The sequence below is a fragment of the Betta splendens genome, chromosome 5, assembly GCF_900634795.4.
Source record: "Betta splendens chromosome 5, fBetSpl5.4, whole genome shotgun sequence".
Classification (NCBI taxonomy): Eukaryota; Metazoa; Chordata; class Actinopteri; order Anabantiformes; family Osphronemidae; genus Betta; species Betta splendens.
In genome coordinates, this window is record NC_040885.2 from 3,534,104 (window position 1) to 3,561,192 (window position 27,089).

General features: G+C 42.9%; 2 protein-coding genes across 10 annotated transcripts in view; one reads left to right on the forward strand and one right to left on the reverse strand.

Moving 5' to 3' along the window:
- Positions 1–27,089, reverse strand: part of LOC129604081 (protein NYNRIN-like) — a 448,396-nt gene that overhangs the window by 373,915 nt on the left and 47,392 nt on the right. The window lies entirely within an intron of this gene.
- Positions 1–27,089, forward strand: part of LOC114856382 (contactin-4-like) — a 193,867-nt gene that overhangs the window by 94,564 nt on the left and 72,214 nt on the right. For all 7 annotated transcript variants that reach the window (XM_029152285.3, XM_029152288.3, XM_029152289.3 and 4 more), the window contains 4 exons: positions 992–1,087; positions 15,133–15,336; positions 24,195–24,297; positions 24,480–24,664. In XM_029152285.3, the coding sequence (XP_029008118.1) occupies positions 992–1,087; positions 15,133–15,336; positions 24,195–24,297; positions 24,480–24,664 (588 nt within the window). The remainder of the gene's footprint in view (positions 1–991; positions 1,088–15,132; positions 15,337–24,194; positions 24,298–24,479; positions 24,665–27,089) is intronic.

The following is a 27,089-nucleotide window of genomic DNA, read 5'->3' on the forward strand; positions in this document are numbered from 1 at the left end:
CACACATGGTGTTTCAAAAATAACAAAATTTATTTTGTTCAAACAAAAAAGGACTAATTCCAAGAGAACATTAACAACAAACTGGGCCCAACAAAGAGGTTAACAACACCAAACTAATCTATAAATAATCAAGCAACATAAACTAAAGCTTGACGATTGACCTGCAGAAAAAACGCACATGGGTACATATTAATATGTCCCCTTGCAAATATAAAATATGTAATATTTATTATGTTTGCGCTGGTTAAGGTTTTGCTGGCACCGTTCTTTTTTGTATCATGGTATGTAATAGTTAGGTAATAGTTATGTAATAGCATGTTCTTATAATAAGGTGAATGGAATCAGACATTATACCCCATTTCCTTTTGCTAAAATGATAAATATTTGTATATGGTTTAGATAAAAAAGTTTAGCTTTCCGCTCAGCAAGCTCACAGGAGCTTTTGTAACCCTGCTCAATTTAAATAATTTTTCATCAAAGACTATCCAGGAATTGGACCAGAACTAGTTCAAACTGAATTTCAGTTTTACTTCTGGTGTCGCTATGCAGTTTTTACAGTAAAAGTGAAAATGTAACATAAACCATTAAAACAAAAGGACACAAACGTCAAAAAGTAAGAACACTGGAAAGACTACAATAAACTTAGAGATGAAACAGAAACAACTAAATATTTCTTACTATTATTAATAAAATTCTTCTGTTAGAAACTGGGGCCCTTTCATTTTCTTTTTTTGATATTTGTGGTTCCATCACAGTCATTCCTGGTTAGCCACAGGATACACCGACACTCAAGGTAATTTAGCTTATAGCAAAACTAAAGAGCTTTTACCATAAATATATATAGCAACGATGAACTCAATACTAAAGTGACAGCCTATTGTGGGTGTTTCCTGTTTTCCGCGTCAGGATTTGCATCCTGTAAATAATTAGGAAAACGAAAAAGCTTTCTATTTTAAACTCTTCCATAAATTGTTTTCATTTAATTTTTCAGACTTAGAAAACTTCAAGACCCACAGAAGAAGCTCTGTATCAGTCCGTGAAGGCCAAGGCGTGGTTCTGCTATGCGGTCCCCCACCACATTCTGGAGGTAAAACTATGTATTATCATTTCAGTGGTTGTTACTTTTTTGTTACAGTTGTAAAACCAAACAGGATTGCAACCACATTGTTACCTTCTAAGATGTGTATTTCTAATGTGAAGTGTTGTGTTTGGTCGAATGCTATTTAAGAGCCAGCTGCTCTGTCCTACGTTTAATCCACGCTTTGCATGTGCTGCAATGGTAGACTGAAAGGTTTTGAGGTGATATTTGTGTTGCTCATGATCAACAACAGTTGTATCCACTATGATTGCAGCCTAATTTCTGTCTCTTATTTTAATGTCATTGAAATAAACTATTGTGCAGTGCAGTTTATTCATCATTGTGTTAATAAAACTGATTACAAGCAGTGCTCAATGACACCATAATGAGGTACAAATAATTGACTGGTGAAATGTGATGATCTGCTTTGGGTGGAACTATTGTAATGCTTGAAATGCCATTTAAGTTTTTTAGTGTTTCTGAGTTGCTGTGTGTAGGCCGTATGCCCGCGTATCATCAATTCAGGGCTGTATTTTGAATAGATAGTTTTGACAGAGCCTTGATGAGCTAGTTAGACATTTAGCTTACTGTACTTCACACAGTTGTTATCCTTAAATGAGTAGCTTCTGTGCTGGCTCATCCTCTTGTGCAATGGCTGTTTTTTTCCTCCAGTGTACAGCTCGGAGCACTTTTTGCTGAACTGGACTGCAGGCACTCTGTTGCTCCTTTTGCATCTTGGTTTTTGATCCTTTGGGTGGAGCAAGTTTCCATCTCTGTTAGTGGGTTTGTACATATATTAGATGGGTAAACACCTGAGTATGTTAATAGGTTTGAAGTAAACTGTTTTGTGGTATAGGGTCTTAAACAAGCAGTGAATACTAGTCAGTGTGGGTGGGATTCCTGTAGATGTGATGGTCTGTACTGTATGTCCAACCAATGGTTCCTGCTGATGGGTGTGAAAGGGGTTCCTTCTATGTGTATTTTAAAGATGCATAAATGCAGGGAGTGACCTCCCCAGGATGCAGATGATGATAGAGTATGTTACCCTGCCAATGGCATAGTCCATGTCCAGGTGTTTAAAACAGGCTTAACTTAACTAACAGGCTTGACTTACTTTTTGTAGGAACTGATGGGATTTATTTTCCAGGCCACTTTACGAGAAAGGGAACACAAATGTGATTTAAGGACTGGTAAGAAATACTTGATCTAAACTTGGGTATAGGTAACATGCAGAGCAGGGGTAACAGCAACAAGACCAAAAAAACACAGGCTGGATGTCACAAGATAGGAATACAATTTGTTGTGTGTGTGTCAGCATGTCTGTGGCTAAAGGGAGAATGTATACTGTACACACTGAGGGAGAGACACAGTGGTTATGGTGATTAGTCAAGCTACAAAACACAGAAGGGACAAAAGGATTTTTTTTTTCTTTTGAAAAGTTGCTGGTAGCAATCTGAAATGATAAACTCAAATAGTTCAGCTGACTGTAGTAGATCATGATCTTTTTTGTCAATAGCTCAATCATTGTTTTTTTAAATCTGCCCATTTGTGCTGAAGTAATGTAATCAAGCACTGAATTAAGTCAGAAGCTTGTCTAGCATCTACAAGTTCAGGGAAAGCCTTCTCAAAACAGTGAGTTATTTCAGCGATTCAGCAATTGGGTTGACTCAAACGATGGCGGGTACTAAGAATGAAGGGACACTCAGATTACTTCATATTTCCTATGCAGAGAAATTATCATTTATTTCTCTGCAAAAGTCCCCTAAGACATCGCAGGGGGATTGATTTCCATGTGTCAGAACACACGGAGGAGGACCCAAATGCACAGCGCGCAGACGTGGTGAGGAAGAACTCAGGTTTATTTCCACAATCATAGTTAGGCGGTCCAGGTCATACACAAAAAGAGCATGGTCTTAAAGCACAGTCAAGGACTAGGCAAACTCATGGTCAAACGATCAAGCAGGTTTCTCTATCCAGGCAACGGTACAGACAAGGTTCAGACAGGATTCGGCGGTCAAGGTAATCAGGATCAATACAAGAGAGACTATACACGAAACGCTGGAAAGAAGTACTGGACTTAACAATCTGGCAGCTAGAGTGTGTGTGATGTGAAGACTAAATACCGTTGCCTGATTAACTAATTGCTGACAGGTGTGCTAAAAGATCCGGGGGGTGAACAACTGAACTGAAAACAGGAAGTACTACAAAATAAAAACAGGAAGTGGCATGAAACGTGACAGTACACCCCCCCCCCCCCCCAGGGCGTCTTCCACGGCGCCCACGGAAGCCCCCCCCCCAAACCAGGGTGGGCGGAGGGTGGACCGGAGGAGGGTCAAAACAGACACAACAACAATAACGACAAGGACATGAGACAGGGCAGGAAGTTGAGTCCATGATAAGTCCAAAACACAAAAACAAGGTCCAGAAAGTCCCTTCACGGGGGATGGCGGCAAGGGGAGGGCAGGTTGCGCGGCCACCAGGCCGAAACGGCACTCCCCATGCCCAAGAGCCAGGCTGGCGGAGTCCGGGAAGGCGAAGCCAAATCCATCCTCCTCCCGACGGAGGTGAACTCAGGACCCCAGAGGCGTGGTGGACGACGACGGCCGAGCCATCGTCGGGGCAGGAGGGGACGCTCCCCAGGTGAGCTACCCCGACGACGGCGGAGCCGCGGCGGATGGCGCCGCAGGAGGCAGCACCACCCAACCGGCAGGAGGTGACGAGGGCGAGGCCACCAGTCCAGCAGATGAACCAGAAACGAGGGAAAACGTGGAGACGTGGTCAGCGCCGGACCACCAGGAACCGATGCAGATGCGGCCGGAGCCGAGCCGCCAGGAACCGATGCAGGTGCGGCCGGAGCCGAGCCGCCAGGAACCGATGCAGGTGCGGCCGGAGTCGAGCCGCCAGGAACCGATGCAGGTGCGGCCGGAGCCGAGCCGCCAGGAACCGATGCAGGTGCGGCCGGAGCCGAGACGCCAGGAACCGATGCAGGTGTGGCCGGAACCGAGCCGCCAGGAACCGATGCAGGTGCGGCCGGAACCGAGCGGCCAGGAACCAATGCAGGTGCGGCCGGAGCGGCCCCCTCCTGGAGGTCGACAGGAACTGCGGCCGGAGCGGCCCCCTCCTGGAGGTCGACAGGAACTGCGGCCGGAGCGGCCCCCTCCTGGAGGTCAACAGGAACTGTGGCCGGAGCGGCCCCCTCCTGGAGGTCGACAGGAACTGCGGCCAGAGCGACCCCCTCCTGGAGGTCGGCAGGAACTGCGGCCGGAGCGACCCCCTCCTGGAGGTCGGCAGGAACTGCGGCGAGATCTGCAGCCGGCGCGACCTCCTCCTGGAGGTCGGCGGGAGCTGCGGCAGGATCTGCAGCTGGCGCGACTGCCCCTCCGAGCCGACAGGAATGGGAGCTAGAGCGGCGTCCTCGCGGGAGCCGACAGGAACGGGGACTGGGACGACCTCTACAGGGCCGACAGGACCGGGAACGACCTCTACAGGGCCGACAGGAACTGGAACGGCCTCTACCGGGCCGACAGGAACTGGAACGATCTCCTTACTGGAGCCGACAGGAACTGAAACAGCGTCCTTGCTGGAGCCAACAGGAACTGGAACGGCGTCCTTACTGGAGCCGACAGGAACGGGAACGGCGACCTTACTGGAGCCGACAGGAACTGGAACGGCGTCCTTACTGGAGCCGACAGGAACTAGAACGGCGTCCTTACTGGAGCCGACAGGAACTAGAATGGCGTCCTCTCTGGAGCCAGCATGACTGCTTGCAGCTGCCGAGCTCGACGGAGTAGACGTCGGGCCTGATTGGATGTGACTAGCACTTGTTTGATGGATGGTGCCTTCTGGCTGGGATAAGGCCTGAGCGTGACTCGACTGGACTGGAACCTGAACGTGACTCGACTGCACTGGAACCTGAGCGTGACAAGACTGACCTGGCTGAGACGTGGGATCTGGCGTGGCTGCTGGCTGCAGGCCTGGGAGTTGCAGGGCCGCACGCAGGGCAGGTTCCCTCAGAATGAGGGTAGCTGCCTCCTCAAATAGTTGCTCCCTCGTGCCCTGGTCTGCAGTTGAATCCGCAGTGCCCATTAGGTGGGAAAAGAGGAACACAACCGGGGGAGAATAATGGAGGTGGATCCGTTGCGCGACGCTATCGGGGATGCCTGCAATTGAGAACAGGAAGTACTACAAAATAAAAACAGGAAGTGGCATGAAACGTGACACCATATGCTCACAGACTACAACTAGTGCTTCCTGTTTTTTTTCTGTACCTGCCCCAGCAACAGTTGGGCTGAGAGGGGGCGCAGCTAAACGCCCAATCACTGGTAGGTCCAATCACTGCAGCTCAGGTGATTTGTCAGAGCGCAATGGGTATTGGGTGTTGTAGGATATGACCATTTTCAGTCACAACACATACAGTATTACTTCTGGTATACCTGTTTTCTCTGGACATAGACCATCAGTGTTAAATGTTGTTGCACATTCGTGCTGATAAAATGTACAATATTTATAACACAACTTGCTTTTCAGCGAAGTATAGCTTTAATATATGCAGTAAACGCACACTGTAGTGTATTCAATTTGTAAAACACAGGTGTCTCATACCAAAACTTGGCTTAAGGCTAAAATGTTGCTTTGAAATATGTTCAAGCAATATACACGGAATCAACATCCAACAGGCTTCACACACCTAGGCCAGGCTGTTGGCACCAAATGCACACACACATTCACCCACACACACATTAAGCCAAGCTGCTGGTTGAAGCTTCGGAGCATTCAAACTGGCAGCAATAAAAAGAAAGTCAGCAGTGTTCTGCCAGTGCTGATGTGGTTGTTGAGGTAATCTGAAACGGCATTTGTCTCCATAAAATATTGCTTGTTGAGCTACTGTAGCATCATAGATTAGCCATGACATGTTGACTAAGAGCTAAACTTTTAGTTTGTCGTTCATGTACCTACTCTATACTATATACCTTTTTGTATAGATTTTTTTAAAATTATAAAACTAAATTAAGCTGATCACAGTTAAAATTCATTAATGACATAATTGCAATACCAGGCATAACTTATGTAACAGTGTGTGTGGACCCAAACATGTGAACATCTAGGGAGTTTGTGTGTAAAAGTTGGAAAAAAAACCTTAATTCAAAAACTTGAGTTGAATAAATATAGTCATTCTGATAAACCTTTACTAATCGAGTTAATGTGTAACATCAGTTTGATGAACTACTGTACTAACATTCTATTGAACATCAGTGAAAAGATGAGTGTTTGTTAATGAATTCTGAATTCACACCTTCAGTAGAGTTACTGAGGGTGTAAATTGAGAAAGTCATCAATCTCAGTTATTTTATTGCAAATGTTTGACCTGTCATGAATATGGATGATGTATGTTGCATATGGAATGGTGTGTGTTCTCACATAAAGATAAATTAGATAGATGGGCAAATACCATTATATGAGATGAATGTGCTACAGTTTGTCTATGAAGACATGTCTGCAGTCCCAAGATAATAAGAGATACAAACAGCATATGATTTATATTCATAACTGTGTTTCTTGGTTGTGAGGAAACTACTGTATACCTTTCCTGGAAATTACCATCTGATTAAAATAAGATCAAAGTTTGTGTTGCCAAATTTGTTACTTTTGGTCCTGACTGAGTCTTTTTTAAGGGGGGATTATTTGAATCTGAATAGTAGACAGGCTCTTGTTGTACTTGTTTGCTATTGGCAGGTATAGAAACACTTCACTCAGCACTTTATTTTGAAAGTGCCTTTAGCCTCTTATTCACTGGGGCACAACGAGCAGCTCCCTCTCATCATGTGGTTTGTATTGTTTTGTAGATCTACTGTGCCATTCTCCATCGCATGCCAATTTCCTGAAAACGTATTGTAATTGTAATGTTAGGTCAACAGCAGTTATACTGACATTCTTATTGGTATTAAAAATGTTATTCAGTGTGGTGTCAGCAGGCTGCCATCCAATAACAATATGCTAATGACACTCATGACTCCTTTACCAGCTTTTTTCTGCTTGTGTGTGGCAAATTCATTCATCTCATTCATCACAACAAATTAAAACATGGAACATGGAAAGGCAAACAGCAGGTCAGGCTTAATAGGAGAGGTAGGGTCATTATGGCGTACAGCACCAGTTGGCCATTAGCTTGTTTCATTTGAGTGTGGTTGTTAAGTGTTGAGTGACAGTTAATGAGAATGTGATGTCTGACAAGTAGATTTGAATGTCATGCGAAATCTGAAAAAAACAAACCTTCTCCTAGATTTCCATGTTAAAAATGATCCAGATTCTCACACCTTTGGCCACAGCATTCACACATTAAAGCATTAAAGCTACTGTAAAATAATACAAATAATTACTATTAAATGATGGTACAGCATTGGAAGTAAATGTTGTAAGTTGCATTGAATAAATTCATAAATTTTATAGTTCACTCCATCGTTTTTAAATTGTCTGTTCTTTGTTAATTAAAATTACTTTATTTGCTGTAAGTATGAAAATATTTATATGTTTTGTGGATGATGCTGTAGATGACTCATACTATTTGGTAGTTCCTCTTTTTTTCTATCTGGGATAATGCTCTTAATCTGATTATCAAATGACGTATTTTTTACAATCTCAGCGGATAATCTTCTTTTCCAGTCCCACATTCAGTCATATTTCCCCCTCTTCATCAGTCTGTTGCCCTGTTATGTCACTACATCCATCGAGAGTTCTCGATGCATTTCAAATCTTTACGGTTTTGAAATAATGTAGCAATTATCCTTACATATTTATAGCAAAGAACAAATTCAATGAATAGAAGCCTGCAACATGACAGCAGCATAAAATGGGATATTGTGTATGTGACACTGAGTTCTTCATGGTCAAAAAGTTCACGGAGAGGTTTTAGTGTAGCTTGTGCACATTTTAAAAAAGACATGTGAGTGACATCCTTCTTAAGGCTCCTTCAATCTACAGTTTACAGTACACATAACAGTTGTTATTGATGCTTCAGAAGTATGGGAATATGTGTGTGGAATAAGGAGAATAAGATAATGTGAAATAAAAGAATACGGACCATAGTTTTATGAGTAAACATCTGATTTCATGCGTGTGTGTGCAAATAACATTTCTTAACATTACAGTTGTTGATGTGTAAGTACCTCCACCTTCTCTGTCTGTCTGCAGTCACATGTCATGTTCTGAGGCTTCTTGATGCTACTACATAAACACAAATCCTCTAAGCCCATGGGGAATTTTGTCCCAGATGATATGTGCTGTCACCTGCTGTGCAAAAGGAAAAATTTCCATTGTCGAAAACATGACAGTTGCATCCGCAAGAGTCAAGCTTGCTCATCAGAGCGCAGGATTACAGATTTAACCTGTACTTTTACAGTGATTGTAATGTAGCTCAGTTCGTGGAATTATTTACTACTGGCTGTGTTTTACATGACAGCGTCCTATCATCCAAAGTTTAACTTTGTAAAGGGGTTTTATTTTCAGGGAATTTGCATATTTTATTCACATTTTTTCATTGTATAATTCTTCTGCATTGTAGCTTATGCATCATATTGAAATATGTTATGTCTGTACTGGATGTAGACTCCTTGGTATTCACTTTTGTTTGGTATATTGTGCACTCACAATATTTTCTGTTGTACACTGATGGTCTGAAAAAAGGTAGTTTGAACTTACATTTATTGTTGTATTCATACTTATATTCTTAGTGGTAAAATACAGATTGGTTGGGTGTTCAGTAGTAGTGCAGTATATCACTGTCTTAGCAGGGCCACTGAGGGGTTAATGTTGTCCAACGTGTCCCAGTACGCTTACCTTTACCTGTTGAAAGAATGACGCAAGACAGAAGCTGCGGTGAAGCTGCTGCAGACAGCATGTTGTAATCTCGTCGTCCCTCACCTTTAGGGAAAAGACTTTAGAGTCAAAACATGTTGATTTGTCAGAGGAACAGATCTCTGTGGTGTCCTTTGATGTCTATTTTAAAGTAAGTTACAGTTGCCTCAGTCGTTCATGCTTGTAATGGTCAATTTAATATTTTGATATAAGATTTCATACAGTATGCAATTTTGATTTTGTCTTACTGTCAGCATCGTATTCATTAGGTTTGGTTGAGGTACTACAGACATGAGATGTTTTTTATTTGATTAGCAGATATATGCAACAATCATGGGACTGCAGGTTGTATGTCTTCATACAAATATCACATTGTAAATACTCACAAACGCACACATACATATATATACTGTGCAGCACCACTTATACTACAAGTGTGATACATCATTTACCTTAATACAATTTATAGTAACAGCATCCTAAAGTAGAGGAAACTTTAAAAATGTAACTTAATATTAACACAGCATATTCTTCAAGTTTTTTAGCATTGCCTTTTAAATTAGCTTTTAAAATGTCAACAAAAACTTAATGAGTCCATGTACATACAATATATTACCAAGGACATGATGACTAAATATTATTATATATACAAATTATGATTATTATTACGTTTAGTATTGTATAATGCTATGGTTTTTAGCTTATTTGTCCTGTTCTTCTTGTACATAGGTTATTATGTGGGACAGACTTTTGCTGCTCACATACACCCCTTGTCTTTTTAAAGCTCATGTTTATTATGTTTACGGTATATACATCAGTAGCACTATCTACATTATGACCTACTGTAAATGTACAGTAGCTAAGTGGTGGACTGACTACCAGGCAATTGATATATACCCAGCAGGCATTTCAACGTTGAATCATAGTTGAATCAACGTCATATTATGATTGAATGACCATTGGATTGTGTTGATTTTGAAAGGTGAATCAACGTTGATGGGGCAACGTTGATTCAACGTTGATCAAACATTTAAATGTTACATCATTTTCACAACAATAACTGACATTATTTCAACGTTACTTTAAAAGTATTTTGTTAACCTTTTTACAGCCATCCGCATTCAATGTTGTTTCAATGTTGCATCAATTTCACAACAATAACTGACATTATTTCAACCATATTTTAACATTGAAGGTCGGTTGAAGGTGGGTTGTGTGACTGCTGGGTAGAGTATATATTCTTTTTTTCCATAATGACACCTACCTCCAACTACTACTTTATACTTTATTGTATGTGTGGAGATTGCATTTTCTCCCTACTGTACTGTACAGTATGTCTTTACTCCAGTTACCTCACAAAGTTCAAAGACTGGCAGGTGCCGCCCTAGGCGACCGCCTAGTTCGCCTGGATGGTGGACTAGCAAAAGCAGTAGTTGGACCCAAATGCTCTGATCGAGGATTCTTAAACAAACAAATGTATTAAACAACAGAAAAGACACAGACTACAGTATCTAGAAACTAAAAATCACTGCAAGGCAGGAAGACAAGTTACAGTATATAACAAACATACAGTTAGGAATTTAAGATCTTTGCTTACACCGTTACTAATAAATGACAGAAAAAAAGAAAAGCAAATCACTGCTTAAAACAGGAGAGAATTATTCTAGAATGAAACAGACTGTAACTAATAGGAGAAAAAAGAAGAGTTTGAAAACACAAGGATACTAAAAACTTACAAGGTTGTAAAAACAAAATCAAACAGTTGAACATTCCTCTACTCTTCCACTCACATTGATTACAACAGTGTGTCACAGTTTCGGTCTGGTTCCTGCTTTAGTTTGAAAGGACTTCCGGCTCTGCTCACATCACAGCTATGCCACTGTCATGTTTTAGTTACAGTTTCTGTTTTATTTTGAAGGTCTTCCTGTTTCAACCACCACAGCTGTTTTTTACGCAATCATCGGCTCACACCAGACACACCTGTTCATAATCAGTCATCAGCCTTAGTATTTAAACACCGGCCTACACACTAGTCATTTGCCAGATTGTTATGCGTGAACTCGCCATCATTCAGCGTTCTTGTTTTTGTCCTGATTCGTGATCCTGATCTTGTTTTGACCATCATTCCCGATTCCAGCCTGCTCCTTGTCTGCCTTGCCTACCGATCCAGCCTGGTTATTACTCTGCCTGTTTTTTGACCATGAGACCGCCTCATCCCGTACTGTACCACACTGAGAGCCTGCATGTTGTTAAACCCTACCTGTCCACGGACCTGAGACTACCTGACCCTTTTGTACTGTAATCCAGTGCTTACCAGTGTATGACCTTGCCTGAACCTGACCCTTTCTTTGCCAAAATAAATCTGTTTAATATCATCCGCGATTGTCTGATAAAGTAAAACAGGAACTCTAACTAAAACATGACAGTGGCATAGCTGTGAAGTGAGCAGAGCAGGAAGTCCTTTCAAACTAAAGCAGGAACCAGACCGAAACTGTGACACAGTGAATACATACTCAGAAGATTGTTCACCTGCACATGCATTTGTTGTACTAGCTGCATATCATACATACTGTATTACACACTGTTAAAAATAATTTAGGTTATCACTACTGATACCTCCCTTCTGCCTGTTCACATTTACATACAAGTATCTGAAATTGATTCACACACACAAATGGAAAATTGCACATGCAGCTTCCACTCAATCACAGCTTTCTGTTAGCACATACACTAAAATAGCACATGCTGAGCCAGTCTTCATATGCAAAGCAAGGCTTATGTATGGTGTCATCAGCAATTCATACATTTATATTGTGTTTTACATATTGGCTCGGAAAGAGCTACAAACATTTTTACATTTTACAGTTTAGCCGAGACAGCAGAATCTGATATTGTGTTTGACAGCAGGTCAAACCTGGCCATCAAGTTGATCCTAGGTGTGCCAGGAGATGTTTGACTTGCACGTCTTGTTCAGGCTGTAAATATTCAGCGAGGTCTTTCCTTTGAAGGTGCTCCCTGGTCTATTTATGTGAATGAAGTGCCTTCATTCGTTGTGATTTTTGCAAAGTGATCTATATCCTTAAGGGAAATTGCAGAGGATTCTTGTGAGAGTTGTGCAGACCTCTCTCCAATGGATCATGCTTTGGAAATGTTTTGTTACAGGTTAAACAATCAAATGGCTTATGGCTGTATCATGCAACATTAAGATTATTGTCATATTAATATTACTATTGTGAGGCAGCTCAAATTAACTACTTAAAGGGTTATCCTGTGCACATGTGGCAAAAAGAGCAGCTGGATTCTTTTAACATTTGTCTTGAATGTGTCCCGCTTTAATACCAGCGAACATTGTGTAACCCATTACATCAACACCCTAGATGGTTTTATGAATGCCAGCTGTGTGAAACATCTCCTTATGTTTTCTGCTCTCTGTGGTATTCTGCAGTTCATGTTGTGCCATGTTGGAATATGGGTTTTAAACATAGAACAAGAGCAGGTGCAACCATAGTCCAGAAGCACTGGAGAGAAAACAACATGCCTTATCCTGTCTTGAAGTACCCCATGTCCTGGAGCTCTGCTGTGCCATCACTCATATCAACTAAACCCTTAGCTAAAGTCTCAAGTAATGCTGATCAATACAGTCAGCAGGATTTTTGGATCACGCTCTAAAAAATGGGCAAGCAGATAATAGAAGCAAGAAGAAGCAGATTATGTCACAATGTTCAGCACCCCATTGTCTAAGATGACATCAGTAATATAAACAAGTAGGAGTAGCCAGTAGCAGGCCTCATATAAATTGGTGTTATTGATAAGCTGTCAATCTCACAATGACTTATGCACTAACAGTGCACTGTTCAATACCATAAGATGTAGACATTTAAAGAGGCTTCATGGCTGTTGAATTAATCATTTTATGTTGTAAACACTGCCATCACTCACTCTTTCTGCAAAATTTTAATTTGAATGATTTATTATTTGTAAACTGGATGATTGACCAGGTTAATGAAGGTCTATAATTTCTTAATGTACTGTATACTTTATTAACCATTCATTAATGGTTAACGGATTCTACTTCCGCCTCTCGAGGAGTGCAGACGTGTTTTCTCTCTGCTCCCACTCTGCTTTTGCTTGCAGTGTCCTTGTCTTGTCTTTTTCTGAGCACCCTGATCTGCTATTCTGGAATAACATTATGGAGCTAATCAACTGGTCACTCAGCGCATTGGACAAAATGTTTTCACAAAGGAAAGAATCTCCGGGAGAACCCCTCTGCCCCTTGGGGACTTTTGCCTCCGGCTACGTGCGGGACGCGTGGGATTCCTGGTGCCCCCTGTGTCTGGAGCCTCTGTCCATCGAGGATGCAGAGGATCTATTCATATTTTGGACTTTGATAACTGGGCTACTCATGATTGGCTTTGGTGGTGCCCTGCTTTATCGGAAGATTGGAAAGATTGGAAAATCTGTGGCCGGCTCATTGGCGTGTCCACCGGCTGTGGAGCTGCAAACGCCGACGGGGGCCATGGTTACTCGGCTGACGGAATTACACCAGAGGATTGCCCGGATTGAAGGACTGATCTGTAACATCTCAGCCCGTTCGGATGCCCGGATCACAGGACTGATTAATAAGATCTCAGCCCATACGGAGGAAGACAAGAGACAGAGGGATAACATCTGCAGACAGACTGAACACTTGGTGAATATGGTGACAGCCTTGTCTGACAGGCTTGAGGAGATGTCACGGGTGACCCATGGTCCCACAAGAGGCGAAGAAGCCCTGAGTTCTGACCGATTGGAGTATTGATCTAGACAAATTAGTCATGGATTGTTAAAATGTATTAATTTCGGCTGTGTATTACTCTGTCCCTTCTCCCTCACCCCTCCCTTCCCGGGTCCAATCTAGCTCACCAGCTGTGCCTCTATCTATCCTCTTCCCCTTATTGTGACTCCCTTCAAGGGCAACTGTTGGACTGACCTGTAAACATCTTGGTCGGCCTCGGTCATACTTCTATAAACAACACTTCATTACACTGATTCAGATACCCCCCCCTCCTTACAGTCTCACTGTCTGCTCTCCGACCTTATCTATCTGTCCTGATGAATCCAAGAAAAAATTCCAGCAAGGTTGTGTGTGTGCGTTTTATTTTTACTGTTTGTACTGCAATTTGCTTCCACTGTCGGACTAGCGCCGGGTAACCTGGCTGCTGATGGGAATTTCCCCGCTGTGGGACTAATAAAGGCATTCTTAATTCTTAATTCTTAATTTTTATTATTATTATAATTATTATTACTATTATTATTATCATTATTAAATGAGATAAACAATACTTGTCTCTATGCCATTGACTGTAAGTTTTGCTTCCAGCATTTACTGTATTGTTTTTCTAATCTTTATCAATGCTGCAAAGCATTTGAAAAGATTTGAATCCTTATTATCCTTACTAGTTAATTATGACTAGTTAATGAAACTAATTTACTTCACTTTTATCAATTTAAATTCAACTACTTGTTTTGCAGCAAATTTCAGCTATATTAAATATTTCCAAAATGCTGATCTACTCATTCAGCTCTTGAAATCAAAACTATTTAATTACAATATTTAGCCATTTTGATATATTTGGCTATTTTTCAACAAACTGAGCAAACCTTTACACACTTCCTTGATTTTCAGCAGTTCTTTAATTTCAGCAAACCTTTTCAAGTTTCCTCCATTTGAAATTCAAATACTTCAGCTTCTTCTGCAAATATTCAGCATTGTTTAAAGAATTCCTAATTCTCTTCAGATACATTCATCTATGCTTTACACGCTTGAGCTATTTGTATCTGTTTTAAATGTTTCAGCTACTTTCAGCAATTATTCAGAATTACATTCAGCATGGAAGCATTCACTGCATTTTCTTATGGAAATACTTTATCTAGTTTCATTCTTGAAAGCGCACAACTTAGGAACCAATTTAGTCTCATTGGCAGGTTTTAACTTTTGTCAACTGTTGACATGCTTGTTGATGGGTTGTTGTTTAATTGGCTTTTTGGGAAACTGCAACTCCTCTGGTCCTGGCATCAGTTTACATTTTGCAGTTAGCATGATATCAAGCATTCTACTTTTCTCAGGAGGTCTGTAACTTGTTACAGTATACAGCATACAAACAGATGTTTTGAGGCTTTTATTTATGCAAAATTTGTCTCACCTTTCTTTTCCTTGTCCACAGATCTGACATTTTCTTGGATTTTTAACGAGTACCCAACTTTTGTGAACCAGGACAATCGTCGCTTTATCTCACAGGAGACAGGGAATCTATACATTGCCAAAGTGGAGCCCTCTGATGTTGGCAACTACACCTGTGTGATAAGCAACACTGTCACAAAGAACAGAGTCCAGGGCCCATCTACTCCTTTAGTGCTTCGCAGTGATGGTAAGTCCTGCATTTGAACACAACCACAGCACATTTTTCCGGTGTTCTGTTCTTGGACTACAACCTGGCTGTTACTGGGTCTGAATGAGTTCCTATTGCTAAAGTGTGACTTTACAGGGAGAACATGTCAGGTTTTGGTCTTGTCTCAGTTTTAATTTTGATAGGTCTTAGTTTGTCATCCGTGTTTTGGTTCCAGTTTTCATTTCCTGTTTTTAGTTTGTAACATTTCCGGTTTCCGTTCTTACCCTGTTGGTTCCAGCCTCACTTCCTCACTTCATTACACACATCGGTCTTGGATTAGTCTGCAATCACCTCTGTATTTAACCACTACCAGTCACCATAGTCTTTGCCAGATCGTCGCACGCATGTCGTCACCTTCCAGCAATCCTTGTTCTGTTTACCTCGTCTTCGACCCTGTTCCGAGTTCCCGACCGCTGTTTCTCGCCTGATCCTGACCGGTACCGTACTCTGTTTATTCTGTTACTCAACCCTGCCTGTTAACTGGACCTGATTACGCCTGCTCCCTCTGTGCCTCAATCCTTGTGCCCATACATGAATAACCTGGACTGTTTGTGACTACGATTTCTGTATTAAAGCCCTTTTACGCACACCATCTGTCTACGGCGTCAGCACCATGCTTTTGGGTCCTCTCTCTGCCGTTCCGTGACAGAACGATCTGGCCAGACTTTTCAATTCAATTCAATTTTATTTATATAGCGCCAAATCACAACAAAGTTATTTCAAGGCACTTTACAAAGTAAGGTTTAAAACCTCACACAACTAAACCCAACAAATCCCACATACAGCAAGCATTTAATTTGACAGCAACAGTGGAGAGGAAAAACTCTCTCTCTAACGAGGAAGAAACCTCCAGCAGAACCAGGCTGGATGTGGGCGGCCATCTGCCTCGACCGGTTGGGGTGAGAGGATAGAGAGATAGAAAAGCACAGCAACAGCAACAAGCAACAACAAGCAACAACAGAGCACAGGCAGGATGGTAGGACCAGGGACTGGACACAGGCAGGATGGTTGAATCCGCAGCTGCCCATCACAGACACCAAACTTTGAGTCCAATGATACCTGTGGGTGAGGACAGAGAGGGAGAAAGAGTGGGGGTGGGGGGGGAGAGAGGAGAGAAGCACAACTACTGGACAGAAAGAGACAAGGTTAGTTAAACATGGGACAATGATGGGAGGTTATGGGACAGAGGAGGTAGAAGGAAACAGAGGAGCTCAGTGTATAAATTAAGTCCCCCAGCAGTCTATGTCTATTGCAGCTTAACTAAGAGATGGTTCCTGTGACTAACAATAATTGCCAGTGACCTGAACCATCTCTAACTATAAGCTTTATCAAAAAGGAAGGTTTTAAGCCTAATCTTAAAGGTGGAGAGTGTGTCAGCTTCTCGAACCTGAAGAGGGAGCTGGTTCCAGAGGAGAGGAGCTTGGTAGCTAAAGCTCTGCCCCCTGTTCTACATTTAAACACTCTAGGAACCGCAAGTAGCCCAGCGCTCTGAGAACGAAGTGTTCTGCTGGGAGCATAAGGAACTATAAGGTCTTTAAGATAAGAAGGAGCTTTATCATTGAGTACTTTGTATGTGAGTAGGAGAATTTTAAATTCTATCCTACATTTTACAGGCAGCCAGTGCAGAGAAGCTAATGTAGGAGAAATGTGATCTCTCTTTCTAAGTCCTGTCAGAACTCTGGCTGCAGCATTTTGAATGAGCTGTAGGCTTTTTAAGGAGCTGTTAGGACATCCTATGAGTAAGGAGTTACAGTAGTCAAGCCTAGAGGTAACAAATGCATGGATCAGTTTCTCTGCATCGCTCTGAGAGAGGATGCTTCTGATTTTAACTATATTTCTAAGGTGGAAGTAGGCGGTTCTGGAGATTTGTTTAATGTATGATGTAAAAGAGAGATCCTGGTCAAACATGACACCAAGATTCCTCACAGTAGAATCTGAAGCTAATGTTATGCCATCCAGGGTGGCTATCTGACTCAATAGTGTCTCTCTCAGATTTTTAGGCCAACAATAAGAATCTCGGTTTTATCTGAGTTTAGTTGAAGGAAGTTTTGGGACATCCAGGATTTGATGTCTTTTAAACAACCCTGAATTTTGACTAGTTGATCTGTTTCATTTGGTTCCAAGGATATGTATAGCTATATCATCTGCGTAAAAATGAAAATTAATAGAATGCTTTCTAATAATCTCACCTAGAGGAGACATGTATAAGCTAAACAGAATTGGACCCAGCACAGAACCCTGTGGAACTCCATAGCTAATCCTTGTGCGTGTGGAGAATTTATCATTAACATGAACAAACTGGAATCTGTTCAACAATTAGGATTTAAACCATCCCAATGCTGTTCCATTAATCCCGATTCTATGTTCTAGTGTCTGTAATAGAAATTTAACAGGACAAGGACAGAAACTAGACCATTGTCCGAAGCTAATAGAAGATCATTAGTGACTCTAACCAGAGCTGTTTCTGTGCTATGATGTTTTCTAAATCCTGACTGAAAATCTTCATACAGGTTATTCCCACTAAGGTGGTAAGATAATTGTTTAGCCACGATTTTTTCCAGAATCTTGGAAATAAAGGGTAAATTTGAAATGGGCCTATAGTTGGCTAGTTGTCCAGGGTCAAGGGTTGGTTTTTTCAATAGAGGTTTGACCACAGCCACCTAAAAAAAAAAAGCCTGTGGTACATAGCCTAGTTGTAAAGATTGGTTGATTTGATTTATTATGGATGAGCTGATTAAAGGTAGAACTTCTTTAAGTAATCTGGTTGGGATTGGATCTAAAAGACAAGTGGACGACTTGGAAGAGTTAATTATTGAGGTTAACTCCATATGAGTTATGGGGGAGAAGCTGTCTAGGTAAGACAGAGGATTTAATAAATTTAAAGTTGATGGATCTAGACAGTGCTTTCTGTCATTTGGAAGAAGTCGCTGCTGAATGTTTTTTCTAATGATGATAATTTTATTAGTAAAGTAGTTCATAAAGTCATTGCTGCTGAGATTTAAGGGGATAGTAGACTCAATACAGCTATGACTCTTTGTCAGCCTGGCTACAGTGCTGAAAAGAAACCTGGGGTTGTTTTTGTTTTCCTCAATTAGGGAGGAATAATATGTTTTTCTAGCAGCACAAAGTGCTTTTTTATATTTCATTAGACTGTCCTTCCATGCAATGCAGTTTACATTTATTTTGTTGGAACGCCACTGTCTTTCTAGTTGTCTAGTCCTTTGCATTAGACTGCGGATGTCTGAGTTATACCACAGAGCTAACCTCCTCTGATTCACTGTCTTCTTCTTCAGAGGAGGAGCCACTGTGTCTAACATTGTACGTAGAGAAGCTGCAGCATCACCTACAAGACAGTCAACCTGTTCATAAGGATTAAGGTGACTGTTCTCTGTGTATCTGCAAGACATTGAGGCAAAAGATGATGGAATCATCTGCTTGAATCTGGCAACAGCATTGTCAGATAAACATCTGCTATAGTAGCATTTCTTTCCAGCTGTTATAGGGTCAGTTGTGCTAAATTCAGAAGTTAATAAGAAATGGTCAGATAACAGAGGGTTTTGGGGAAGAACTATTAAATTATCAATTTCAACTTGTATGTCAGGACAAGATCTAGGGTGTGGTTAAAACGATGAGTGGGTTCATTTACCTGCTGTGTAAAACCAATAGTGTCTATTAAGGAGTTAAAAGCAGTGCTGAGACAGTTGCTGTCAACATCTACATGAATGTTAAAGTCTCCCACTACAATGACTTTATCTGTGCTAAGAACTAAGTCAGATAAGAATTCAGAGAATTCAGTTAAGAACTCTGAATATGGAGCAGGAGGACGGTATACAATACAAAACACAACTGGTTTCTGAGTTTTAGAGTCTGGGTGAGAAAGGCTCAGAGTGAGGCTCTCAAATGAGTTATAACTATGTTTAGGTTTAGGAGTAATTAATAAATCTGATTTATAAACTGCTGCTACTCCTCCACCTCTACCTGTACTTCTTGGAACATGATGGTTGATGTGACTCATTGGAGTCGACTCATTTAAAGTAACATATTCATCCTGCTGCAGCCAGGTTTCAGTGAGACAGAACAGATCTATGTGATGGTCACTTATCAAGTCATTTATTAAAAAGGATTTAGATGAGAGAGATCTGATATTTAATAAACCACACTTTATTAGCTTACTATTACTTTGTTCCGTAAGAGGAACTGTTTTGATGTTTATTAAATTCTGGTAAGTCACTCCTCTTTGATTTGTTTGTGACTTGTATAGTTTAGGTGGTCGAGAAGCAGACACAGTCTCTATGCGATAACTAAGACTAAGAGTGGGTCGCGGCTGTAGAGAACATGCAGAGAGGCGTGTAAGACTGCGACTCTGCGTCCTGGGCTCCACTCTGAGTTGTCACGGAGTGGGGAGACTAAGCAACATGGCCATGTTACTAGAGAGCAGAGAGGCTCCGTTCAACGTGGGATGGACGCCGTCTCTTCTAATCAGCCCAGGTTTTCCCCAAAAAGTGCTCCAATTAGCCACAAAGCCCACATCGTTTGCAGACTTGGACCCAGCCAGTGCCCAGCACTCACCCAGGTCAGTTACCGTTGCTTTTTCCTTTTTCCTGTTCAGCTCCATGTACAAATCGCTCGCCGGAGAAATGGATTTTGTTTACCCGAGTTTACCGGAGGATATCCCCGGAGATGTCCAGAGCCTAGTCAAGAAATATGCGGAAGCGCCCAGTCTCAAGGTCCGGCTCTCCATAGTAAAGTTGGCCATTGAAATACTGGAGGACAAATTCTGGTGGCGTACCCCGGAGTGCTTGAACAATACAAGGAGTTCTTTGACGAACTAGGGCTAATGCGGAGGGACTTCACATGCGCCCTGCGCGCATCGTCTGGTCGCGTCTCCGTCGCCGCTCCTGTCGCCGCTCCTGTCGCCGCTCCTGTCGCCGCTCCTGTCGCCGCTCCTGTCGCCGCTCCTGTCGCCGCTCCTGTCGCCGCTCCTGTCGCCGCTCCTGCGGTTCAAGTCTCTGCTCCTGTCGCCGCTCCGGCAGTTCATGTTCCTGTTCCTGTCACCGCTCCGGCGGTTCATGTTCCTGTCCCTGTCACGTTCCGGTACCGGCCTTGTCGAGTCACATTCCGGTTCCGGGCCTTGTCAAGTCACGTTTCGGTTCAGGTCTTGTCCCAGCCAAGTGGCACCACTCGTCAGACGAGTGCAGTTCATACCCTGTCAGGCCCGACGTCTACTCCGTTGAGCTCGGCAGCTGCAAGCAGCAATGCCGGCTCCGGAGAGGACGCCGTTCCAACCCCTGTCGGCTCCATTGAGGAGACTGCGAGCAGCACTGCCGGCTCCAGTGAGGAGACTGTGAGCAGCACTGCCAGCTCCAGTGAGGAGACCGCAAGCAGCACTGCTGGCTCCGGTAAGGACGCCGTTCCAGTCCCCGTTGGCCCTGAAAGGGTCGTTCCAGTTCCCGTCGGCCCTGAAGTGGTTGTTCCAGTTCCCGTCGGCCCTGAAGAGGTCGTTCTAGTTCCCGTCGGCCCTGAAGAGGTCGTTCTAGTTCCAGTCGGCCCTGAGGAGGTCGTTCTAGTTCCAGTAGGCCCTGAGGAGGTCGTTCCAGTTCCTGTCGGCCCTGAGGAGGTCGTTCCAGTTCCCGTCGGCCCTGAGGAGGTCGTTCCAGTTCCCGTCGACCCTGAGGGGACCCTAGTTCCGGTACCTGTCGGCTCCACGGAGGACGCCGTTCCTGTTCCTGCCGACCTCCAGGAGGAGGTCACTCCTGCCGCAGTTCCTGCCGACCTCCAGGAGGAGGTCACTCCTGCCGCAGTTCTCGCCGACCTCCAGGAGGAGGTCGCGCCTGCCGCAGTTCCCGCCAACCTCCAGGAGGAGGTCGCACCTGCCGCAGTTCCCGTCGACCTCCAGGAGGAAGTCGCGCTTGTCGCAGTTCCTGCTGCGGTTCCCGACGACCTTCAGGAGGAGGCCGCGCCTGTCGCAGTTCCTGCTGCGGTTCCTGACGACCTCCAGGAGGAGGTCGCGCCTGTCGCAGTTCCTGCTGCGGTTCCCAACAACCTCCAGGAGGAGGTTCCGGGCTTCGGGGATGTAGCCAAAGGACTGTCCCTGGAGCTCCTGGTGGTCCGGCCACGTCTGCCTCGGTTCCTGGTGATCTGGCATGGATCACATCTGACTCAGCTCCTGGTGGCCCGGTCCCGGCCACGCTCGTCTCAGCTCCTGGTGGCCCGGTCCCGGCCACGCTCGTCTCAGCTCCTGGTGGCTCGGTCCCGGCCACGCTCGTCTCAGTTCCTGGTGGCCCGGTCCCTGCCGCATCTGCATCGCTTCCTGGTGGTCTGGCGCCTGACGCATCTGCATTGGTTCCTGGTGGTCTGGCACCGGCCACGCCTGCATCGGCTTCGTCTCTGGTCCCGGCCACGTTTCCACATCTGTCTTCGTCTCTGGTTCCGGCCACGTCTCCGGTTCCGGCCACGTCTCCACGTCTGTCTTCGTCTCTGGTCCCGGGTCTGGCTCCACATCTGTCTTCGTCGCTGGCTCCACGTCGGTTCTTGCCTCGTCTGCTGGACTAGTGGCCTCGCCTTCGGCACCTCCTGCTGTTTGGGTGGCGCTGCCTCCTTCGGCGCCGTCCGCCTCGACTCCGCCGCCGTCACGGCCGCTCGCCTGGGGTACGCCCCCTCCTGCTGCAGCGATGGCACGGTCTCTGCCGTCATCGTCCGCTGCTACTCCCCTGCTACCACCCTCCAAAAGAGGGGGTTTCTGTATCCCATGGAGCCCTTGGGGATGTGCTCAGTTGGACTCTCTGTTTCGGTTGTATATGGACCTTGTTTCGGGGTCATCCTTCCTCCGGTCCTCCCTCCGCCCACCCTGCTTGTGTGCCCTGGTTGGGGGGGGGGGCTCCGTGGGCGCCGTGGTAGATGCCCTAGGGGGAGGGGTACTGTCAGGTTTTGGTCTTGTTTCCAGTTTTAATTTTGAAAGGTCTTAGTTTGTCATCCGTGTTTTGGTTCCAGTTTTCATTTCCTGTTTTATGTTCTAACATTTCCGGTTTCCGTTCTCACCCTGTTGGTTCCAGCACTCACTCTGCAATCACCTGTGTATTTAACCACTACCAGTCAACATAGTCTTTGCCAGATCGTCGCACGCACGTCACTTTCCAGCAATCCTTGTTCAGTTTACCTCGTCTTCGACCCTGTTCCGAGTTCCCGACCGCTGTTTCTCGCCTGATCCTGACCGGTACCGTACTCTGTTTATTCTGTTACTGAACCATGCCTGTTAACTGGACCTGATTACGCCTGCTCCCTCTGTGCCTCAATCCTTGAACTACGATTTCTGTATTAAAGCCACGTTCCGGTTCCGGTCTTGTCCCAGCCAGGTGGCACCACCAGTCAGACGAGTGCAATTCATACCCGGTCAGGGTGTTAATGTTCTTGTTTTTTTAAGGCTATTTGAGGTATGTGGTAGTACTAAGTTCAGTTTTGTTTTGTTTTCTTACCCATACTGTACACATAATTTTAATCTTGGCACAGGAGGCCATGCAAAAAAATTGCAAAATATCACATTTAGAAGTTACAGCTTTTGCCAATTTTTGGCCAGTGACTGATGAACTGTTTTAGACAGGTTTTCTCTCCCAGTTTAAGTCTAGGAAGAGATTTAGTTACTTGCTTAAGAGGTGAAGAAGAAGAGAACAGGTCTGTTGCATGGAAGCACAAGAACCCAGCAGACACAGGGAGAACATGCAAACTCAGAACACACAAAAATGCACCTGGAAATGGGACCCATGGACTTCTTGATGTGAGGCAACAGTGCTACCCACTCCACTCCACCACCCCTTGTATTGTTCTTTCAAATTTATTCAATTATTCCTTTATAATCAACTGTAGAACTGTTGGTATGTAAAAAACATATAGCATTTTAAATAAAAGACCATAAATATAATTTGAATACAGAAAAAATTATGTATTTTGTAAAAACAGACACTTACACACATAAAACAAATCTGTTGGGGTTTCTTATGCTCCTACAGAATAGATTCCTACCATTAAATATTTTTTACTGATGCAAAAGGTTATGGTATGAGGCAATTACTTGCCCACTTCTACCAATCTGCTATAACGTAGCTGATAGCACTGTGGTTACATTCAAGTATGAGATGGTTGCAATAAGGATCTGAATTAGCTTTCACCGTCACTTGGGAAGACATCCCAATAACACATGCCTCACCAAATCAAAAAAGATGAAATTGGCCTGTTTCTTCCAATCCCTAGAGCTATTTGTGCACTATAGCTCTAAAGAAGAAATGTAAGATAGGAGAAATGAAAGTACAATCATTAACTCATTGATATAATTAACATCAGTGTCTCCAGCGGCTCCAGGCCAAATAGCTCACATTTCCATCTTCTTCTCTGTGGAGAGATTTTTAGCCTGCATGGCAGTGTAGCGGTTTCACAGACTAAAGGAGTTGTTTGTAGACACAGTAGCACTGCTTAGGAGAATTTTACGGTCCTGTTTTATAATTCACAGCTGTTAGCATTACAGCAAGAACGAATTCATCTGGAAGTAAAAGCTCAAACATCTACTTAATTTTTTTTTTTTTCATTCGCACCGCTTGTCCACTAGAGAGTTGTTTTTAGCTTTGTTGTCTTTTCAGCAGGATAGCATTGTATTGGACTGCTGAGAGCAGAGTGTGCAAAGTTGAAATGTATTTCATCTTATGGAGCCAGGGAGGGAGTGCCCTTGAACAAAATATTTTGAGGAACTGTGCAGCAAGAAGAAGAAGCCACAACTTTTCTTTCTCACCTGTGTTGCTCAACTTGAATTAAAAAAACATCTTACTAATGCTTGTTTGTATTTCTTTCAGGCATGATGGGTGAATATGAGCCAAAAATTGAAGTTCAGTTCCCAGAGATTGTTCATATTGCCAAAGGATCCACTGTCAAACTGGAGTGCTTCGCTCTGGGAAAGTAAGCCTTAAAATAAGAAATTAAAATATGTTTTATTGTGTATTTTTCTCTTAAATGTCATTGAATATTTTCAGTTAGTTTTATGTTCAAAAAGTACATATAACCTACTAAATGTTCTTGGAAATACTCTGTAGCCTCTATATTCTTTAGTTGGAAAGTGATAAACGTCTGCTTTCTTACAGCCCAGTGCCATCTATAAGCTGGAGAAGAGTCGATGGTGTACCTTTCCCCAGGAAAGTGGACATGAGGAAAGCCAGTGTTGTCCTAGAAATACCATATTTTCAGCAGGAGGATGCCGGCATGTACGAGTGTGTGGCCGAGAACTCCAGGGGAATGAACACAGTAAAAGGAAAGCTCTCTTTCTATGGTATGTGATTTGACCATCATCAGCCCATCTGTCAGACTTGAGAGAAAGCAGAAGGCAGACACAAGTGGTTTTATAGAACAGCCAGCAATGAACAGCACCAAAAAGACTCATGCAGCTCATTTTAACAGCACATCACAATGATTAAAGGCTGTCAATCCCTGATGCCTTTAATATTTTGATCCAGATTAAAGGAGTGATGGAGGAGAGGCTGATCCCTTGGTGATGACCTTGTTGGTGAACCTTGTTTTGGGTTCCACCAGATGCCATCATGACTGACAACCAGCTTGACGGGAGATCAAAGCTGTTCAATGTACTATACATAGGCCCTTAGAATATAATAGAATATAATCTGCTCAGCAGCATGTGGATCAATGACAATAGTGTTAGTATATTTCAGACAAGTAACTGTTCTGCTTCCTCTCTAAGCACCATGGACTTGCTTGTTTTTTCCAACAACAATACAGGATACAGAATATTGCTTACTGTATATAACTGCACATATAATAAAGGTTAAAGTCATCAGGTTTATGAGTTGAATTTGTTTGAGTATGGCAAATTAATTTGTGCCGTATCTATCAATAACAGGACATGTCAAAGTATCATATTATAGAAATACATAAAGACAAGATATAGAAGAAACACATAAAATCTGAAAGCTCTTATAACCTTTAGCCTAGCAGTTCTGAGCAGTGATTTGTTCCTTTGAGCCTCTGGTTTTTCTTTTATTTGTGATATGTTTTGTCAGCTTGCCCCTATCTCTCCTTCTCTCGCCTGCTGTTTGCAACCAGGTGAGCAAATTATTCTGAACTCCTTTTAAAAAATGTTTGGATAAGGGTATCTAGTATATCCACACAGGCTACAGTACAATAGAAAGTGAGCTTGGATTTGTGTTACACAACAAGGACTGAAGGTATTACTTGGTGCAAGTGCTATGGTCATAGTTAAAACCCTTTTTTGTCATTGTTAACATGACTGCATTTGTACCTCAAATGTAGTTTGGGTGCATTAGGATAAACAGCCCTCCCATGTGTTATATAAAGAGGGGTGATCTTGTTAAACTTCTGTTGCTGGAAGAAACACTTATAAAACAAGTAGACATTTGCCTACTAGTTGATAATTTAGTGTAAATGCAAACCTGTAACAGGTTAGTTTTCTGTGTTCTTCTTATTTGTTTTTCTTCTGCTGACTTACCACTGCGTTATGTCAAGGTGATTTCTTTGATGAGAATATATTCCCATCTTTCTTGTGCTTTAGCCACTTTAGTACCACATGATTGCATATGTTTAGCTGGTTTGGCACGGGCAAAGATGGGCTGCCTGCTTTCACAAGTTGACCAAGAGTCGATATGTTGAGTGGGTAGTAGATGGACTAAGAGATCCTGATGTTGAGGCAAAGCTGGTGCATTCAGTTCAGACAGGCTCTGACAGAGGACTAAAGACACATTTACAATTTATGTCTACACATTGTTTGTGCAGCAGGATAAGTAAAAGAATGTTTGTCACTTTTAAAGCTTTCAGTTCACCCTTTTATGTTGCAGCAGCTTCTGGTCAGGTTAACCCTGTTATGCCTGACACATCCAAGAACAGCTGTAAACAATTTTGTTATAGAACTGGGAAGTTCTTCTGATTTTCAAATACAATATTTTTCTGAATCATCTGTGATAAATGTTGGATTCTTGAAAATTATCTTTTAGCACCACTGCTACAATGCTGCAGACAGGCGCACTCCCTCGAATCAAAAGCTTACCACGAGCAGTGAGGGAATGGCTGCTGCAGCTGTTAAATAGGACAAAGCACTCCTAACACCACAAAACTCTACCTATCTACCTACAGTAAAGCCAGCAAGACCATTTCCCTTTGCAAGGAAACTATTAAAATCTTACTAGGCTCCCTAGAACTACTGTAGGAACCAAACTAACCAATAAGAGGACCTAAATACAATGACCCCAGACTTTGAATAAATATAATTATTAAAAGTAAATGTAAATGATAAATTAACTAAAATTAAAAAAACGTACAAAGGCAAAACAAGAATACAAACATAGTATTAAACGCTTAACTCAAGGTTACTGCAAAGCAGGAAAAAACGTCAATAACCAGGGATATAAATTAAGCTACAACTAAACTAAAGAGACAGACACATAAACTAAACAACAGGACATGGCTATACAGGCGAGACAGCGACAGGGTAAACGCACAGGAACAGGATGGCATAACTGAAGGAAATAAAGGCAGAACACGAGGAGGGCACACTTAAATAATAACAGAACAGGTGCAAAATCAAATCAAGATAACAAAACAGCAAGACACATGTAGCAGATTAAAATTGATAATTTAATATTAGTACCAAGCATTAATATTCCTTAAAATAGGGACAGCAGGTCTGCCATAGCGAGACCACGCTTTAATTAATCTACTACAACACT